We start from the raw sequence: 16,971 nt of genomic DNA on the forward strand, positions 1-16,971 counted from the left end.
ATGTATATATATAACATATAGCACAGTCAAGGAGTAATAGTTTGTTGTTCTGGTTAATCAAATATTCCCCCCAAGAGTTAATATCTATAGCTTGCATAGTTATCAATTTTCAAAGAACTTGAAAGCAATAAAAGATATCTAACTTCAAAACTATCTGGAACATAATTTAATGTCTTTTTGTTCATGAAAAAAAAAAAGTTTTTCCAATCTTTCAGTGCCTCGGGCCATTATTAACATAAATGCTCAATAAATGTGCCAAGTTTAATGACTATCAATCATTTTCCTCCTTCAGTCTTGCAACTCAGTTCCCGAATTTCCTGCACACCTACCATGAGCTCTCAGCACTAAGTTAAGCACTGCCCCCGCCAGACACCACAGACGGGTCTTGGGATGAACAGAAGAGCATTAATTCAGAGGTGGGGGTTGACAGATTGAAAAGTGCCAGCATTTTACTATATCATCACATTTTATTTTCATTTATGAACCCAGTGTAAATTCACCCTGAATTTAAAGGCCCTTCAGTATGTACATTGCAATAACCTGTCAGGATAAATATCTCTATTGCAAAAGTCTAGAGGTGCTCAAAGTATATATTAGGTGGGACCATATGAAATTGCTGATTCTACAGGTCAAAAACAATGAAATAACGAAAATTTCATTTGGTTCAACCTAATACCAAAAATCTGGGAGCTCCACATTTCTGTAACATGGCCAACAAGTGTGTACAGTATTTTAAGTAAAGGTCCCTTTGCCCTCGCTCAGTGTATGGTTCACATGAAACAGTCTTCTTTATTCACAGTGTTTAATAAGTCCCAACCACTCCCCTACACACACACACACACACACACACACACAAACCACCCACGGAGGAAAGGGAAGCCACTGCCATCTGGTACATTCATTTCCAGCTCATCCCAGCAGGGAGAAAGAAGAGTTAGTTCTTGCAACAGAAGCCACCCCCGGACTAACGAGACTCACAAAAAAGGGAAGGCTCTGCACACTTCCCTGCCATCCAGTTCTTTGCCAAATTCTAACTTGAGTCACCTTCTTAAGGGTAATGAATCTCCATCGAGGCTCACCTATGTGCTAATGGGGCTCAGAGCTGGCCTCTGCTGCGTCCTAGTGGGCTGCAGAATCACTGCTTTGTATGTGCTTACCAACAGGAAATCGCCACCTCTCACCTCTTAATTCTAACAAGGAGCCCTGGTGGTGCAACGGTTAAGAGCTTGGTTGCTAACTGAAAGCTTGGTGATTGGAACCCAAGAAAGACCTGATGATTTGCTTCCATAAAGATTACGGCTAAGAAAAGCCTATGAGGTAGTTCTACTCTGTCACATAGGGCTGAAAACAACTCAATGGCACCTAACAATGACAACTGTAAAAATCCCCATTCCCCTCAAGGAGCATAATAAGTGCAGGCATCGGGTGGGACCCTAACTCTGGTGGCAGAGCAGCACTCATGTGGAAGAATGTCTGACTGATCTCTCATGTGCTCCCATTCAGGAAAAGTATCCCACTGAGACAAAGAAGCACTGCTCTGTGAAGGTCTTGATGCTACTGTTTTACACCATAAATCCACAGAGCAGGAGAGACCCGACAAGCTGTGGGAGCTTCTAGAATTTGTGGAATTTTGAAAGGTAAAGAAAACAGAAAGAGGCAGTCAAATATGACTGACACAAAGCAGCCCCTGCCTCTGAGTCAAGAGGCAATCATTTTAAGATCTTGATTTAATTGTCCAATTAGAAAATAAGATGGAAAATGAATTCCCCAGTATTTTTCTTTAATAAGAAGCTCTAAGAATAAACATAGAAAAGGAAGAAAATATCATTCCTTGCTCACTAAAAAGAAAGCAGTAAGAGGGTTAAAGAAACCTTAATGTCATCCCTGCAGTGCATAGATTTGCCTCAAGTGGGAACCTGGGAAGATAAATCAAAAGCAAACCAGTTGCCGTGAAGTCAATTCAGACTCATAGCAACCCCACAGGTTGCAGAGTAGAAATGCTCCATAGGTTTTTCAGTGGCTGTGACCTTTCAGAAGCAGATTGCCAGGACTTTCCTCCAAGGCACAAACTGGGTGGTTTTGAACTGACAACCTTTCGGTTAATAGATGAGGGCTTAAGTGTTTGTCCCACCCAAGGAGACAGTTTTTGTTGTTTGTTGGTTGGTTTGGTTTTTAATGTATAAGAAGAAAAAGAAAAAAGCAGATAAAGATTCTCGAAATGCCTCTCACTGAGGTCCAAAATCTATCAGAGCAGTTCTGGTTTTCATGTCTCTCCTGGAATAGCCTCCCTGAGGTCACCCACAGCTTCAAAGGCCAAGGCACAACCAGAGAGGCCCACCACTGGAGCTAAAAATAAGATGCTCAGCCTACGCAGCCATGAAAAACCATCCGGCCAAAATCTCTTTATTTGACCAAGAACACAGGAGTTATTTTGGAAATGCGTGCTTTTATAAGTTAAAATTGTGATGATTATCTCCGTCATTTTTATCGTCACTGCCATTCTCTTTGAAGTGTCTCTGGGGCGCCATCACTCACGTTGCAGGTCCTCTCCAAGAGTCATTTTATGGTTGTTCCATCAAAGGAGGGCATTCTGGGGACACGCTGGGTTCCGTGAAGATGCCACTCGGCCCACCCTTTCATTTTCTCCTGTTGAGTTACCTGCTTGAAACCTTAAAATTGCCATAGAGATTACAGACCTTTTAACTTTTCATTTGGCAGATCTGGGTTAGTCGCACCCATCACCTAACATTAAAAAAAAAAAAAAAAAAAAGAACCTCATTGCACTACTTGTACATACAATAAGGCCTTTGTCCTTAAAAGAAAAACATAATTTTCAACATAGTCAGCTCCCAGAAGCCAAGGGAGCTAGCATCCAAAACCTAATATAAACATGAAACCTTATGTCAAGATTTCAGAGTTAGCCTCATTGAAAGGGGGAGGAAACACTGGGGAATGCCAGCTACAGAGATCCGGAGGCATTTTTCATTGTGACTTTCGAAAGTGGAAATGAGATAATCCTAGTTGTCCCCTCTCCGCACTGTCATCTGCATGTCTGCTTTTGACAGTGGGATATTCCTATAGGACGAAATGTTCCCTTTATCGCAAATAAAAACAAACCTTAATATCTACACGATTATGTATTTGTATCTACGTCTATATTTTAGGAGTAGCAAAGTGATCACCCAAGAACACAGTAACTCAGTTATTTACAGGTCACCCAAAGATACATGAGTGGTTGTCATTCATTGATTTTTTTCCTAAAAAACTTTATTTTTTAGAGATATTTTAAGTTTAGAGAAAAACTGTGCAATGCTGTATTTTCAAATGAGATTACATTCCCTTTTCAAAGTGTTTCTGTAATGATTATTTAGGATGTCTTTTATGGAGGAGATTGACCTTCTATGACAAACTCTCTGGGAGAATCATGTTTTGGAACTTGGAGTTCCTTTCTAGGGGGGAGCTATCTCAAGTGTTAACAACTCAAGCTATAAACAGGAAACTCCATCCTAACTCCCACTCAAGTCCCAAGGTTGGGGACCTCTTGCTGAAGCTATGGAGCTGACAGATGACTACGGCAAGGTTCTTAAACTTGAAGACCTCAGCTCTTCCATTGCAAATTCACCCAAGTAGCTACATTATAGGAGTCCCTGAGTGGCACAAATGGTTAAACGGCTGCTAACCAAAAGGCTGGCAGTTCGAACCCACACAGAGGTGCCTCGGAAGAAAAGCCTGGAGGTCCGCTTCTGAAAGGTCACGGCCACGCAAACCCTATGGAGCGAAGTTCTACTCTGCAACATATGGGGTCACCATGAGTCAGAATCAACTTGGTGGCAACGGGTTTTTGTTTTTAGCTATACTACAGGGCGGAACGTGCTATTAAAGAGAAGCAGCAGACTCTTGGAGGAGTTCTCAGGACGGTTGATCACAAACATACAAAGCTGTGTGGATTTGCAGGGCCCACGTGTCCAGATCTGGTCACACCAGTTGATCTGGGCTGACACTTTATAGGACCAGACCCTATACCACAGGTATGCAGAGGTGACCACGGCTGGTTGGAAAGCACGATGCTGTCCCATGTCACTCTTTAAAATAGGAGGACTCAGTAGCTCTAGGCTCAGCAGATCCACACAGTAATTAGTTTCACATTTTTGCCTCCCATCTGCCACTTCTTGATTCAATGGCAAGTGTCACAAAAGGACAGCCAGGTCTCACTGTGAAAGCAACATTGATAAATTGTCCATAGATGGGCACAGATCAAGCAGACGAAACTTTGAAGATGGAAAATAGAGGAGACAATCTCACTAAGCCCCAAATGCTACCAGGATTTTCCATCTTATGACAAAAAGGACAGCAGTCAGCTTTACTGAAGCTCCTTTGTCTACTCTGAGAGGAAATCAGAGGAGACACACTTCATACGTGTTGATAATAAATTGTAATGAAAACAGTCCACGGAACCACTTTTTAGAAGGACTGCATAGGCAGGAACTGCGTAGCATTCAGATAACGGCAGCAGCTGTCTCTTTTGAAGAGCTTACCATGTCCCAGACCATGTTTTAAGAATTTTACGTTTTAACTCACGATTCTGATAACAGCCCTATGGTGAAGATGAAGATGTCATGACTCCGAAAGATTAGGCAACTCACCCAAAGCCATAGAACTATTAAGGTGCAGAGATGGGAAATTATAAGTGTTAACAATGGCCTATGCCACTTACTTTACTTTCTTGTATTAAAGTTCTTGTCCTTCATAACAATTCAATTTACACTGTTTACAAAAGGCTTTCACAAACATTATCGTATCTAACCCATACATATCCTACAGCCAGCGCAGAGGTTTGCATTAACATTGCTCTTTACGGATGAAGCTGAAGAGCACATACAGCATTTTGACTTGCCCAGTACTCACAGCTAAGGCTCAGAGAGGGGCAGGTGTCTACTCAGTGTCACACAACTACTAGGTGAGACTTGAACTTACAGCTTCAGAGACCAAACCCACCACTTCACAGCTGTACTTTACTGACAAAATGGACCTTAGAAATGTAATGAAAAAAAAAAATTTCGTCTGAAGACCTAGATTTTAAGACATTAAATTACATCATAATATTTTTAACAGGGCTTTGAACCAGTTCATCTGGGTTCGAGCCCCTGCTGAGAATTTGCATTCTAACAAGTTCCCTGTTGAGAATTTGCATTTCTAACAAGCTCCCAGGAAGTTATACATAAGAATCACTTGGGGATCTTGTTAAAAGGTAGATTCTGATTCAGTATATCTGGGGTGGCAATGCAAAATCTCAGCAGGGAACTTGTTAGAAATGCAAAGTCTCAGCAGGGGTTCAAACCAGAAGGAACCTGTTTGAAGCTCTGATTTTTAAAGCACCATTAACATTTTAATAGAGCAAACTTGAAAGTTTACAGTAGTAAGTTTTTATATTGGTCAGGCTTTTTTATATTGTTGCTCTTATTCATAATTAAAAAAAAAAAATGCCTCAGTGTGGCCTGGTCCATTTTGTGCTTACTATAGAAACATTCCAAAGACGTTTGCAAAAGTATATTACTTTTTATCCAAGAAATTAGTTTTGTTTTGGTACCTTTTAAAATTTCATGTGGTATTTACTCACTTTTGCTAAGATCCTTTAACATTAAAGTTTGGAAAATTTGTGATTTCTGTACTAAATTTTAAAAAATCCCTACAGCAATTTTAGTTTTGGTTTCCTGCCCAATGGGGTTCTACCAAATACCATCTATGATCAGTTCAATTCCCTGAGCAAATATGCAGTATGATCAGTTCTGCAGTGTCATTTTTCATTCATTCATTCTTCATTCTTCAAAAGGTCCAAGAAGATGAGCAAGTTCCTTCTTTTATATTCCCCTAGAATCTTCAGTCTAACCCTCTGCAATGTTAAAACCACTGGCCTTTCTCTTCTTCAAACATCTTCTGCCTTGGCCTCTGCCTTCCTCGTTCTCCTTCTGCCCCTATAACAACTTCTCAGTTTCCTTCATGGGTTTCTCCCTGTCTATCCTCTTAACTATAACCTGTCTTCTAGTTACTATTGTAGGCTCATTTCTTTAAATCTCAGTTTAGACCCCATTCCCAAGACAAATATTTTATTCCCAAAGGTTTGAAGTTATGTCAATGCAGATCGTTAACCAATTGCTATTCTCTAGTCCTGACTTCTCTACTGAGATCAAGATCCACAATATTAAGAGCCAACTGGACTTTTCTACTTGGATGGTGTATTACCTCCAACTCATAAAGTCTAAACTCACTATCACCTCACCCACATCCTTGACCTCCCCCTCTTCCTACATTATCTATAACACTGGCGGGGACTCTCAAAAATACCTTCAATTGGTCACATCCCTCACCTCTGCCATCTATTTTATCATCAAGTGCTATCAATCTGGGTTCCAAAACATCTCTGCAAATCTAGTGGTTCTCAGTGTCATGGCAACTTTGTGTATTTTTTTTAGGTAAGTCACCCAATTTTGATTAATGTATAAGATTTGTGCTACAACTGAGCATAGTACTATCATGGTACTATCTATCAAACTGGATAATTTGCCAGTGGGTCATCAACAATGTAGAGCAGGGTATCACTTACTGTGAGTAGAAGAGGAGACCTGGCACCCTAAATAGAATGGGAAGTAAACCATTCTATTCAAGTAGCAGCATCCTGCTGTTGGGATGCCAGGTGATTAGCAAAATGACTGTGGCACAGAGACACCCCAGGCCATAATTCCACAGTAATGACAACTACATTTTAATTATTGTGTCTTGCTGGGAGTAGTATGAGTATTTTAATCCAAATATTCTAAAACTAGAAGGTGGTTAAAGAAATTCAAAAGCAGTGGCATCAGTCTACCCAACATCTTCTTTCCATACCACTGCCCGTCCTGGCTCCAGGCCCCATTTGCTCTCACCTGATCACACAACATCCCTGGATTTTGTTATCCAAATTCTAGTTTCTCCATACTCTAAACACCCCCCACAAAAGCTCCTAAAGCATTTATATAAAACACATCAAATTGTGTCATGTGGCTGTACAAAACTACTGAATGGCTCCCCTTGCTTATATGAATAAAATTGATCATCTTATGGCATTCAAGATGCTCAAATGCTGGTTCCACTGACCTTCTAACTCCAGTCCCATTGCAGCTTTAGCCACACTGGGCTCTGCCATTCCCACACATACGACTCTGTGCCTTTCCTCAAACAATGCCTGGCCTAGAGTATCTTTCCTCCCTCATCAAGGTCCCAGATACCCCTGTAGGAACCTCATCAAGGTCGCAGATACCCCTGTAGATACCCAGCTGTCATTGAATCAATTTTGTCTCATGGCAACCCTATGTGTGTCAGAGCAGAAATGTGCTCCATAGGATTTTCAATGGCTAATTTCTCAGAGGAGCCCTGGTGGTACAGTGGTTAAGAGCTTGGCTGCTAATCAAAAGGTTGGCAGTTTGAAGCCACCAGCTCCTCGACTCACTTGGCAACAGGTTTGGGTTTTTTTCTTTTTTTTTGATTTCTCAGAAGTAGATCACCAGCTTTTCTTCAGAGACACCTCTGGGCGGACTCGAACCATTTGCACCACCCAGAGACTCCTAGAATTCGCCTATAACTCCCTTAGTACTTGGGTTGGAGTCTATGATAGTGCTCTTCTGTCTCTCTTGGAAAACTTACTTATGCATGCGTCTGTCTCCCCCATTAGGCTGTGGGCAAGAATCTATCCTATTGGTCTTTGTCTCCTCAAAGGCACCCAACCAGCACAACGCTTCAAACACAGAAAAGGCTAAAAATAAAATAAAATGGAAATGGAGGATGAGGTGTGGAAAGAAGTAAGAAAGAATAATATTATTGGATTTATGACCTGCTATCCCTAGTGCCTTGAGTGGTGTTTTACAGAATTAGAACTGGGACTCAAGAGGTCTTAAAATACACACCCAGCTCATTTGCTGATCTTAACTAAGTTCAACAAGCACACTTGGCCTCCCGGTGCCATGGAAGGTGGTGTTATTTGAACTATTTTATAGAACAAAGGATTCAATATACTATCAGTTAGAAGTGTCATAGGAGAGGGTGTGAAAAACTGATATCCTCTATTTATTCTTCACATTTTTATGAACTGGCTTTATTTTCTAACATTTCGCCTTGCCTGACTTTTCCCATTATCTGTTATTCTGCTGGCCTCACCACATTTGTATTCCAGTCTGGATAAGGGCTCTCTTTCCCCAACATTATTTCCTACACTTAAAACCCAGTTACTGTTGATGCTCACTGTAAAGATCGGTGCCGTGAAACAAACTGAAAGCATGGCTGTAGTGGGATAGGGATGGGGAGGGGAAGCACATGAGTAAGTAGGCTGCAAAAACACACTCAGGTCTGGAACGGGGTCGAGAGACTTCCACAAGCCGGGCCAGGAAAATCCCCATGATGCCAGACCACTAGGCAGTTTTTCCAGAATTACCGGACTCCCAAGTCCCAACCCTATCCTACTGCCAATATAATTACAAGTGACAGTGACTCTACAGACATAGAGATGTAAATACTCTGCAAAAAGGAGACCCCTCTTCCATGAAAAGTGTTTTTTTAATGTTTAATGGAGAGCAAGGGGGAAACCTACAGCAAGACCCACAGACCACGAGACCAATAAGGAAGCAGCCCAGAGGGTCCAGTCCAAGTTTGAAAGAACAGAAAAGCCCACTAAATGTTACTAACTTAACCTTACCCATTCATAAAGATGGGTGGGCTTGGCATCATTATCCCTGTCTCTTCTCCATCAGCTACCCTTTTTTCCTTTTCAGATGAACCTTTGCATCCTATTCAATGTGATGAAATAAGAATAAAAGTCAATAATGTCATCAACAATAACAAACCATTCTACAGAGTTTGCTATATGCCAAGCCTTGGGCCAAGCTCCTCACATGCTGTATCTCATTTAATTCTCAAGGCAACCCAATGAGCTGGTGTTGATATTCATCCAGTCTCCAGATGAGGAAACTGAGGCTTAGACAAGTGGGGTAACTTGTCCAAGCTCACCACCAGTAAGTGACAGAACCCAAGTCTGTCTGATTTCAGGGCCACAACTTTTTGCCATAGTGATATGATGCCATCCAAAGAGCTATCTGAACTGCCTCTTCCTTTGAAGGAGCTCACCAAATTTCAGATGTGGTTTGTTCTACAAACCGCTCTAACTGCACCCAAAGAGAGCCCATTTTAGCTTTGTGAAGGTTGAAATTACTCTCTGAAGTCCTTGAAAATACATGCAGAAGTTCTTGAGTAGTAAATGACCAGGAGAAGCAGACTGGTTTAGTGGAGAAAGCACTGGTTTCACATCCCAGTTCTGTCTCTTACTAGCTGTGTGACCTCAGATTTACTCTGCCTTTTTGAGCTTCAATAAAGCATGAATAAGAATAACTACTCGGAGGGCACTAAACGAGCTGGCATTTGTTAGTTCACCCAGCACAATCTCTGACACATAGTGAGTTCGCAAATTCGTTCCCTTCCCCAAACACTGTTCTATTGAAAGGCAATTGTCAATCATCTTCTAAACAGAATAAAAATAAATTCTGATCTCTTCTTTAGTCACCATTCAAACTCTAGAAAGGATGCAAAATAATTTGGAAAAAATCATGGCAATATATGTAAATATGTATATACTAAGTGCAGTGTCTTCTCTGCATATATCTGGACGATTTTATATACCCTTCCTCTCTTTCTCTCCCTCTTTCTCCTCTCTCTCTGTCACACAGGCATAAATTGAATCCTGATGCAAAGCTATCTCCCTCATTCTCAAACATGTGCCCAACACTTGTTCAGATAATAGATATCAATTCTCCAGCCAGTTAATTTGAACAATGAAAAACATGAGGATTTTATAGAGATAAGGCACCCGAGAGAATCTAAGACGCTGGTAGCTACCTGTTTGGTGATAAAGGATTTTTGTGATTAAAAAAGTGGAAGACAGCAGACAAGGTCCCTTATGTTTTCATCATTTGGTTGGCTCCAAGGTAGGTGGAGCCCCTGCTTCTTGTAACACCAAATTTCACGTTGCTTTTTATGAGCCAAGGGTCCATTTCTACATTGCACCTCTGGATTTAAAAGAGGAAATTTAAACCTCAGAATAATGTTTTTTGCTGAACAAAACGTATGCCAAACTAAGCTCTGACTTCTGGTTTTCTGAGTCCCAGCCTCCAAAGTTTTCTCAGGTTTCCAACGCTGGGCCGAACTCGCTGGCTTCCGCCATTTCCTTCTGGTCTACGGTTAGGTGGAAAAGGGGTGAGGAGTAGGAGTACTACTTCTCAGGTACACTTGGTGGCCTTGGGGATGTCCTAAGGATTCAGAGAATTGCTTTAAATTAATCTATCCGTTTGCAACCGGCTCCTATCAGCTGTACTTCAGAGAAGGCACCTTTCTTGGCATTATGGGAAAAATAATTCTAGCAAGAAAAAAAAAAAAATCACACAAAACAGCAATAAGTCTGGGCCTCCCTTCTTCAGCCCCATAAAAGACCATTCTGAAAGGCAAGGCCAAGGTCGTGCTTTGCTTTCTAACTAAACAATAAAGCACTTGCATATTAACCTAAACTGCCCACCCAGTTTCCTATATTCTGGGACAGCGGTCCAACTTCTCACCTTCCTCCTTGAATAGATGAGCTGAAGCTCTTTGGCCTGGCAACCTTAAAACAGTATCCATCACTAGCTAACAAACAGGTTATTCTTGGACCACTACTAGTCCTGGCAAGATGCTCAGATCTACGCAGACGATGATAAATGAGCATTATTCAGTTCTGCTTAGCGTGGCCGCTGCACCAGCTGTCATCCTCAAAATCCCCACAGAAATTAGCTCATTCCACCTTTGAAACATTTCAGAGCTTAAAAGTTTAAATCAGGCCAAGTTGATTTTGTGAGGTATTTCAAACTTTTACACTGTAATTATACACAGGACTTTGTGCCACCGATTTCCTCCCAACTGTAACATTTTACATCTTTTTTAAGCATATGTTGAGGTTGGCTTTTTTTTTTTTTTTTTTTTTAGTACATGTTATGAAATAAGATATGAGCTTATTCTCAGCCTCAGGTAACTTTCTGCCAAAAGGCTGGACCAACACAAACTAAATATGACTATTTTCTTTATCCAAAGTACAGTTTAGACTATTACATACCTTCTTAATGTACATACATAAAACTAGCTCACAACTAAAGCTTCCTGCAGGTCAACTGAAATCATAATGAGATTTTCCTTTCATATAATGTGATTAACAAAACTAACTGGACTCCTAAAAGACTCAAGAGGAATAAAAAAAAAAAAAAATACCTCAAGGAAAGCCAAAAGGTAAAATAACACGATGATCTATCTTCTCCCTGCTTTGTCTAAACTTTAACTGAACAATAGTCTGTCTAGAATCAGACAAAACTGAGAGTTCCAGCTCTGCCTTTCCTTAAACGTGACCTGTACAGATTATTTAACCCCTCTAAGCCTCAGTTTCCTCCTCTGTAAAATAAGGGTAATAACCCTCAAAGGACTTTTGTGAGGACTCAGTGAAATAATGCAGCTTTAGATAGGTACCAGGCAAACAAAAAGTGTTAATAAATGTTAGCTGCTATAAATGTAGATTGCTAATGTTATCGACTGCTAAATATATCTACCTTCTAGCCTAAGGAGACACAGGCAGTCTGGGGTGCTTTGAAATTCATGAACTGCAGTGGGTCCCCAGAAACGTACAAGAGCACAAACAAATGGAGAAATGGTTGCCCATCTATTCTTACTTGATTTTAACAAGTCAGTTACAAATGTTCGAAAACAATAATGACTGTGACAACTTGGGCCCCATAATGCTCAGCCCCTGTAAAGCTCACCATAACATATTACTGAGCCTTTCAGCTAGTGAAAGCCGAGGAGCCTTGGCGGCACAGTAGTTAAGAGCTTGGCTGTTAACCCTAAAGGTCAACCATTCGAATCCACTAGCCGCTCCTTGGAAGCCCTATGGGGTAGTACTACTGTGTTTTGTAGGGTCCCTATGAGTCAGAATCAACTCACAGCAAGGGTTTTTCAGCTAGTGAAAGCCGTTTAAGCTATCTTCTGAATAATCAGTGAACCAATTTCTGACGGAGCTCACCCAAGGTAGATCCCTCCAAATATTATAAAGTATTAAAAACCATAAATGAATCTGCTCTCCTTCTGAACTTAATCAATACTTTTCTAGGGGAAAAAGCAAACACTATTCCCACTCAAATTCCAACTGATGTATTTTTTTCTCTTCATATTCCTTCTTTTGCTTTCAAAGAGGCAGGATCTTAACATCTATACATTTGTCAGTTAAGTCTCCACATTCAGAGAAATGTACTATTTCCAGTGGGGGAGGGAGTACTGAAGGGGGGTGCTGTGTGGAGAATTTTTCATAATGTTATTTGGCCATGATGTGCAAAACCCAAACTATATATTTAAACTTTGTAAACAGTAATATTGCTACGGAAAAAAATATATTTTTTCACATGTAGAGTTCCAAACACATTTAAATCTTACTTAGTCAGGGCAATTTCCTCTGAAATCTTAAGAGATTAAGATAAAATAATTCACTCTTGTTATATAGATAAGAGAAATGAGAAAAGATTACCCTACCCCCACCCTGGCTGCATTTGTAAATCTACAACTGAGTCCAAATTTAACTCCAAACTTCTTTTCAACAGGTTCTGTAGTAAAAGATCATTAAGTAACACAAACTCAAGAGAGCTCTTAGCTCATTTTCATTAGGCAGCAATATTATTTATCGTCTCAGCAAAAGTAATACATTTTCCGCTTCAGTTTCTGTGGATTCCCTTAGTCTTCAGAACCTTAGAATCATTTAATACAGGCATTTATCATTTCTCAACATTGACCTCATCCCTTGCCATGAGAGAGTTTGGGCAGTTTAAACCCACATGGCTTGACTTTCACCTAAACAGAGAAGGATCCCTTCTCCAGTTCCTTGCAGAATGCAGATCTGGTAACTAGTAGTCATCTATCACTTCGGGGCTTTGCATCTGACTGCCTTCCTCTGTCTCCAGCAGTGTTTCAAGATGTGGTAGTTTTTAATCAAGGTTTGCCAAAAGTGATTGGCATGTAAAACACTTCCAAGCAAAAATGTGGCTCTTTATGAGTCTACATTTCATCTCAGAATTTCTTATTCATATAACTTAATCTCCATCATGTGGTTACTTATTAGACTTACTGTTAACTATTAAGCTAAAATAAATTGAAACTTTTTTTTTTTTTTTTTATCTACTAACCATTGCCAGTGTTAACTACGCAGTCGGCAGCCAAGCGACATTTTCTATTAAGGATAGAGTTGTCTTTTCTGATGAGTTCTTCCAAATCAGAAATAAAGATTGTATTTGAGAGAGTAGGGTATAATAGGTAAAGAAATTCAAGATTACATCTTGTCTTCATTTTTGTCCTCTCTGGTTGCCACCTCTTTTCCCCTTGTCACATACCTTATCTGTGACCTTTGTATCTAAACGTTATCTCATCATTTTCCTGCTGAGCTCAAACGATAGAACCCAGGCAGAAAGTCTGCAGCACCTACGATTTGGTGGCAGTAGCCATTACAGGGAACAGACATTGCAAACTGTAATTTATCACTGAGACTATGTCATACAAAGTTCATCTCAGTTTACTTCTGTGACTGTAATGTCAAAGATACAAATTCCCAACCTGCTGAAATGTATATGCCAAAGTCCATAAAACTCAGAAATTCAACTGAATTAAATTCATAAGCTATTGCTTCATACCTACTATGTGCAGCTTTGTAAGGACGGAAGGCAATTTTTAAGATCTGGTTTTATTATTACATTATTACATTTTATTATTACATTACATTTAATGGATTTCAAATTGTGAGAGGGTGCAATTGAGTTCATATTACCTGATCTCCACACTTACCAAGCAGACACACATTATGCAAGGGTTGTCGGTGATAAACGGGATCTGAAGAACTTCACCTTCATTTTCACATTTCGCAACAGAACCTGAAGTGAAGGGGGAAAAAAACTAATTTAAACTTAGTCGTATTATTACAAAATTTGAAATTTTCACACACTAATCCTTTTTGAAACCACTACCCTGGATTTCAGAAATTTTTAATGAGTTTTAGATTATTAAACCTACCAAAAAATTTTTCATTAAAAAAAATCCATTTTGAAAAGTTTTATTTGTACAGGATTACATAGAGATAGATTCTTCTCTCTTCAGATGGTTTAAGCATAATTCCAAGCATTTCACTGGACCTTTAATAATATTCCTACTTTATACAAGCATTTCAACTAAACACACACACACCCCATCTGCCAAATAATTCAATTTGCCATTAGGGCAAATTTTCAGTTTGAACAAAATTCAGGCCTTTATATGGATCTGCCTCATACTGTATTGGGTTAAAATCACTTTCTGACACACAATCCCCTTTCCTCTTCCTTAGAAATTGACTCAATATTTTCTTTTCTGCACCAGGTGTCACTAAAGTATGTCCCTCAGAATAGCAGCTGAGGTCTTCACCTGCCTGAAAACATATAATTATTATATCCTGCGATTATTACCCTTTTTAAATATGTTACTTTCTTTAAATTCAAGGTCTGGAATACTGGTGCTTTAAAAAGCACTCAAAGCTCAGAAGCGATTTTGGAAACCTATAGACAGAAAGGAGGATGTGCATAAAATGGTGCAAAATTTTCCCTTAATTGTAAAATACGGGTTGAGGAAAATGCTAAAAATAGACAAAGTTTCAAGTTTAATGTGGAAGAATTTGTATTATCACTACACTGAAGTTAACAGTCATTCAGCCCTCAACCTCTTAATCGGCTCACAGCCTTCCCACTCCCTTCCCGCCCGAGCTTCGCTTCATCCCCACAGGGCCGACGAGGGGCAGGCGCCAAGGTGAGCGCTCCTCACCCTCCCACCCCCGGGGCAAGCCAGCGCCTCTTCTCCCAGGTACCCAGCTGGCGTCCGGGAGGGCCGGTCCCTCCCGCCCCCTCCCCTACCTGTCAAGAAGGAGGAAGCCAGAGACATGGGGACCCCCGAGCAATTGAGCAGCAGCAAGACGCAGCAGGTAATCCCGGGCGAGCGCCGGCAGGGACGCTCAGCCAGAGCCCTGACGCCGGAGAACCAGAGCATCGTCACCTGGAGGGAATCCCGGGCGACTGCAGGTCCTGCTCCGCCGCCTCTGCTCGGCTGCCTCAGCTCGCAGTCAAAAAGGTCTCTCAGCCCGCGTGTCAGGAGACAGTCCGCGAAAGAGGGAGGCGGGCGCCCGGGAGCCGGGGTGGGGGTGGGGGGGGCGTGTAGAAAAGGGAGGGAGGAAAGGGGAGGCTAGGGGTGGGGGGCGCTCAGGGAGGAGGGGTCCTGCGGCCAGACTCCTCCAATGCGGCTTCTTTTTTTTCTTTTTTTTTTAGGGAGTTGCTTGCCGCGCCTTAGTCAACGGCCTCTCCACGCAGGAGAGGGGGCCGGGAGGACGGGGTGTCGGAGCTGCGAGAGACAGACCCAGAGGAGCAGAGGCGCTGCCGACCGCGCACCGCCGCTCCTCGGCTCTCGCCGCCTGGGCTGCAACCACTGCCCCGGGCGCTGCCGCGGCAGCGGCCGCTGCGTCCTCCACTCCTGCACTCCCCACCCCCTGCCCTCCCCGCCGGCTCTCAGCCCCGCCGGCGCGCACGCTCGCTCCGGCGCTGGAGCTAGGGGTGCACTTGGACGCCTCCCTGAACCCGCTGGGGGCGCCCCGGCGCAGGAAGGACTGCGGGAGCCCCGCAAGGGGGACACGTCCCGGCCGAGCGTGCAGCCGCTCCGCAGCCCCTCGAGGGAGGCCACTGGTCCCGGGGCGCCGAACAGGGCCGGGAAGGCGCGTCCCCACCGCCTGGCGCGCGCGGCGCCTCTTCCCTTTCCTGGGGGAGGTGCCTCCACACCGGGGATGCCGCGCTGCCCTTGCTCACACAGGGTGCCCTAGCTTTGGGAAGGAGCGACAAACGGGACGCAGGAGGGGCCCCGCAACTTTTCACTCCCTGCTCTGGTTCCCTCTGGCGAAGGCGCAACAACGGACTCCCCGGCTAAGCCGACAGAGGGGCGAGTGGCCTTAGCGATCACTGCTGTGTGCTTCTGTGTCTGCGAGTCCTGACACTAAAGACGACGGGAGCTGGGAAGACACGCAAGGGCGATTAATAAACGCACAGAGACGAACGCTTTTCGCCCGTAAAAAGAGCAACAGTGGCTCAAAGACTCCTCCCTTCAAACCTTGGCGGACAGGGGCGGGGAGGTGCTGTTTGACTAATCATTCATTCACCCGCTAAAGAGGGAGGGACCCGCCAGGCAACTAATCTCAGACCCGGGCCGCTGCGGCGGCGTCTCCCAACTTGGAGTTCTGTCTCAGCTGCGGTTGCCGCCGCAGCTGCCGAGCCTGCGCCTTTCTCGCCTCTGCAGCCCTGGGTGTCAGGAAATATAACCCGATATCCCGCGAATCCTCCAGGCACCGCGGCCTCCCGCCCAAGAGTGGCACCCTCTACTCTGTGGTTTCAACAGAGGTGAATTATAAACGCGCGGGGTAGGGGTGGAAATGAAGGGATGCTTGACAAACTGTCCTCGGGGCTGCGCTCCCTCACCGTGGCCACCGGCTTCCTCTCCCCAAGAGTGGAAACCGGCCCCCGCACGCCCATTCTCCCAGCTGGAAGTCGGCCTGGGCAGATTCGATCCAAACGACAGATCACTGACAAACCAAGTACTTTTTTTTCCCCCAGCCGAACGGACCTGACAGTCCCCTGGTCAAGTGGGTTGTTTTGTAGTCGCAGGAACTATACCTTTGAAAATAAATTAGTCTGTTTGCTGACAAATTTAGTCTAGCTCCTTCTTAGCCACCACCACCCACCCACCCCCCTCGTTTTGGCTGTTTATTTGTTTTCATTTTTTCGAGCGGTTTGGAGACTTAATTAGTGCAGCATTGCCGACATCCCGCATGCTAAGGGG

The 16,971-nt window shown here is 43.0% G+C and overlaps 1 protein-coding gene across 1 annotated transcript in view; it reads right to left on the reverse strand.

Moving 5' to 3' along the window:
- Positions 1 to 15,249, reverse strand: part of BMPER (BMP binding endothelial regulator) — a 292,081-nt gene extending 276,832 nt beyond the window's left edge. The window contains exons 1-2 of the mRNA XM_004385314.1: positions 15,009 to 15,249; positions 13,915 to 14,000 (exon numbers count right to left, since the gene is read on the reverse strand). Coding sequence (XP_004385371.1) covers positions 13,915 to 14,000; positions 15,009 to 15,141 — 219 coding nt within the window. The 5' untranslated portion in view covers positions 15,142 to 15,249. The remainder of the gene's footprint in view (positions 1 to 13,914; positions 14,001 to 15,008) is intronic.
- Positions 15,250 to 16,971: the final 1,722 nt, after the last annotated feature.

The sequence above is a fragment of the Trichechus manatus genome, unplaced genomic scaffold, assembly GCF_000243295.1.
Source record: "Trichechus manatus latirostris isolate Lorelei unplaced genomic scaffold, TriManLat1.0 scaffold00137, whole genome shotgun sequence".
In the NCBI taxonomy this organism is placed as follows: domain Eukaryota; kingdom Metazoa; phylum Chordata; class Mammalia; order Sirenia; family Trichechidae; genus Trichechus; species Trichechus manatus.